At 38.0% G+C, this 3,672-nt stretch overlaps 2 protein-coding genes across 2 annotated transcripts in view; both read right to left on the bottom strand.

Annotated features, from left to right (window-relative positions):
• Positions 1 to 176, bottom strand: part of si:dkeyp-110g5.4 (uncharacterized protein LOC561637 homolog) — a 7,032-nt gene extending 6,856 nt beyond the window's left edge. Inside the window, exon 1 of the mRNA XM_035657410.1 lies at positions 74 to 176. The gene's annotated coding sequence lies outside the window, so the exon portion shown is untranslated. The remainder of the gene's footprint in view (positions 1 to 73) is intronic.
• Positions 177 to 2,503: 2,327 nt separating this feature from the next.
• The window catches only part of lrif1 (ligand dependent nuclear receptor interacting factor 1), a 6,946-nt gene continuing 5,777 nt past the window's right edge, over positions 2,504 to 3,672 (bottom strand). The window contains exon 3 of the mRNA XM_035656819.1: positions 2,504 to 3,536. Within this exon, the coding sequence (XP_035512712.1) occupies positions 2,802 to 3,536 (735 nt within the window). The 3' untranslated portion in view covers positions 2,504 to 2,801. The remainder of the gene's footprint in view (positions 3,537 to 3,672) is intronic.

The raw sequence follows: 3,672 nt of genomic DNA, 5'->3' as shown, positions 1-3,672 counted from the left end.
CATGATGTCAAACAATCGACCCAAACAATACCAGTCATACTTTGATCAAAAGGCCAAATGTTGCTGCTCATACCTTGATGAAACATCCGCCAGCTGTAAAGAGCCCCACTGTTCAGTTGCAGTTTCATTTCAATGCAAAGCAAACAGTGCTTCCGGGCCGTGCTCTTCAGAATAAGAGCGTTACATGGGATCTTATGTTATGTTATAGTCACCCATGTTCTTTATCTTCAAAGTGTCACTACTTGTGCATTATTTTAATCTCAAAATGTTGGACAGTAGCTGACTGACTTTAAGGGAATGCGCTTTTTTTCCTTAACCACCACAGATTATTTATTAATGTTATGTCAGGCACAGGTCAGGAGGTGTACAATGGCGCATAAAGGCTGTTCATTCACAATCAAAGCGGACAGTGTTACAGTGTAACTACACCCTTCTGCTAGCTCCCTCCACTAGACACCTCTGACTGCTGCTTGCAGCCACAGCAGATAAAAAGGGAAGTATGGCATAACACTTTTATTATTTTCTGGAACTATACGCGATTATTTAGTGGGTATGGCAATTGGATATTTAATTTGCAAGCCCCTGCCTTGTAACTGCATGATTTCAACTATTTGTAAAAAATAGAATTGTCCACTTTTATTCTGAAGGCCTGAAGAAGCACTAATTTTCTTTCTGTGAAGATCGAAACAGTAGACCTGTGTTCTTCATATTAAAAGTCCTCTCATCACAATATACGTTTTATTTTCTCCTCATTTTCAGTTGAAGAACTCTCCATTCATCTTTATTTGCCTACAACTTATCTTTTCCTTTTCTTATTTATATCAATTTTGGCAATCCATTAAAAAAAAAAAAAAATCTCTAAAACTGTAAAGTACTGCTGCAGAGTCAATACACAGCACCACCCTGTCTGGTCTCATCTCTTCCACTCTCCCAGACCAACAATCCCTGCCATCATCTCAGCTGTATAAATCGATCATTTATTCCCAAAATGAATGTGGAATCGTGGGATATATACTCCTGTTCCTATATGATCATTTGGATCTTTTGAGCCATCCTATTTCACTTTCCACCCAACGTTTCTTTAGCTCCATGATACTAAATCAACTTTAGCCCTGGGAAAAAGCCATGGGGGAACACTCATTATTGGGGAGTTAAAACTAGTCTCTTTAATGTCATATTCTTCTGATTTTATCTTCCATCCAAAACCATTTCCCTTAAATCTGTTATATGGCCACTAGGAATTATCATTTTGCTTTGTTTGATATTCTTTTATTTAAAAACAGACAAACTAAAAACACAAAAAGCTTAAGAGCTGTTTCATGGCAGCTAGCAAACAGCTTTTTGTTGCCACCATCTGGACTGTTTTCTCAGTAGCTTTAAAGACTTTTACTTTACTTTAAGTATATTTTGATGCTAATACTTTTGTACTTTTCACTTATTCATTCATTTCACGTATTTTTACACTGTGGTATTGCTTCTTTTACTTAAGTAAAAGATCTGTAGTAGCATATGTTTAATTAAATGCTGCAAAGACAACTTTTCAACATTATCTTAAAAAACATTATTACTGTACTTGTGATGTGTAACCAATCAGGTAGTACTGTGGGCGGGACACTGAGCGAGACTACAGAGTGCATCAGAGCCAAAGGTAATTTAGAATAAAAATAGATTTTTTTCTAATTAAAAAAGTTAAAATTTATTTTATTGGCAATAAAAAACAAACAAACAAACAACTATGCAGATTTTTTTTTTTTGTCACACAACCAAGCACTTGTTTTAGTGGTATTGTTTGGTGGCCTGAGATGGAGCTTGCAGTCAGACAGGTTCGAAGTGCTGCTTCTTAAAGATTTTCAATCGAAGTAACCTTTAAGGCAGAAGACAGCGGCCTTCTAGTTTCACAGTGGGAAACCTGGCTGTGGTGGTGTGTCCTTTTGGGAGTATAATGAATATTCTGCCTACTCTCCCTGTTATTTGGAGAGCCTCACAGTCCATATAATATTTTACCTAAGATAAGATTTTTTTTTAAATTAAAGCTGCAGTAGGTCATTTTTATTAATTATTTTTTTGTCATATTTGTTAAAACCTTCACTATATCCTGACAGTAGTACATGAGATAGGCCATCTGTGAATTGATCAGGTTCCTCTGGCTCATCCTAGTGCTCCTAATGCTATTTACATAATCCATTAAGCCTGAATGAAAACAACCAATCAGAGCCGAGAAAGATAGTTGTTTGTTGAGCTCATTCCCAGGTCATCAAATACTGACGCTATGGGACCCTGGGAATGAGACTCAACAATCAACTATCTTCAAGCCTTCAACCCAAAGTGTCTTTATATCTTTCTCGGCTCTTAAGACTTTGTAAGACCATTATGAATGCAATTTAACATCCATACTGGTAACAAGGTACCAATGATAGGAAGGAAAATTGGTATTGGTTCAATGTCTGTTTCATTTTGTTTTTACAGCATGATCGATACAAATTTTTCACAAAAACACAAGGGAGACTGAAAAATGCAACTTTATACAACTTAAGTTGACTTCAATAATCCAATCAAATGAGACCTGTCAAAATCATATTTAAGATAAAACATTTTTTACACCGACAATTCAGATAACTGAATTTCAATTCAAGCTCTGTGAAACTAGAGTCATTCATATTCCAGCCAGCACTTGTGTTAGTCCTTGTTAATTCTAATAACATAAATAGTAGCAATGACAGTTTAGATACTAAAATAAATCCATTACCTTTGTAACAAAATCTATGTTAGAATATTAAAGTCTGAAATATTGGATTTTCTTATTATCTTTGCTGTGTCTCATCAGTTCTAAAGCTGCCTCTCCCTCCATCAGAAGCTCTTCTCTCTTGCTTTCCGCCTTTTCTACTCGTCTGCTCTGTCGTCCGTGCCCACTTTTCTGGCTCTATTGACTTGGTGCTGGACTTCACTGCAGGATATTGAGTACCGGGGATGCAACATGGACACATTGTGCGCTTCCTTGTTCTTCCCACCCTTCTTGTGTTCGTGTTCAGATCCACACAAGTCGCAGTCTGTGGCCGAGCGTCTGTGTCCTGTGAGCTGGGGATGACGTTTTCGTCTGTGCTGAGGAAATCCTCGTCTATGGGTTCCACGTAGCCAATCACTAGCTCAGTTTCAACATCATGTGACGTTCCCTTGAGTGAATTCTGGCCTGAATGGCATTTCAAAGCAGACAGAGGTTTTGTGTTTAGTTTAAAGTGTGAGCATTTGAGAGGTCCAGTATGTGTGTGAGGGTCTGCTGACACTTCCTGTCCAGTCAGCACTTTCCATCGTCTGACATTATTGAGACCTAACTTGTCGCTGTCAGTTTCTTGCAGACTGTAAACGTCCTGTAAAAAAAGTTCTTTCTCTTTCAACCAGCTTGGGGCTTCATCAATCCTCTGCAGGCAAATTCTCGCATCAGCTGTTATCCTAAACATCCGCCGCAGCAGATGGTCGGACATTTGACAGGGTTTTGGTGCTGGTAAAGATGTCCAACTTGTTACAGAATTTATAGAGCTCTGCAATAAGAAAAAAAAAACACTGTTTAAAATACAAACAATATACAAACAAGACTACGAGGCTACGGCCACCCTAGCGGTTCTGGCACAATAGTGCTTTCAGTTAAATGCTGATGTCAGCATGCTAACATGCTCA

This window comes from Morone saxatilis, unplaced genomic scaffold (genome assembly GCF_004916995.1).
Source record: "Morone saxatilis isolate NCDOM2014 unplaced genomic scaffold, NCSU_SB_2.0 Contig15, whole genome shotgun sequence".
NCBI lineage: Eukaryota > Metazoa > Chordata > Actinopteri > Moronidae > Morone > Morone saxatilis.
The sequence above is the reverse complement of the archived record's forward strand: the minus strand, read 5'-3'. Positions and strand labels throughout refer to the sequence as shown.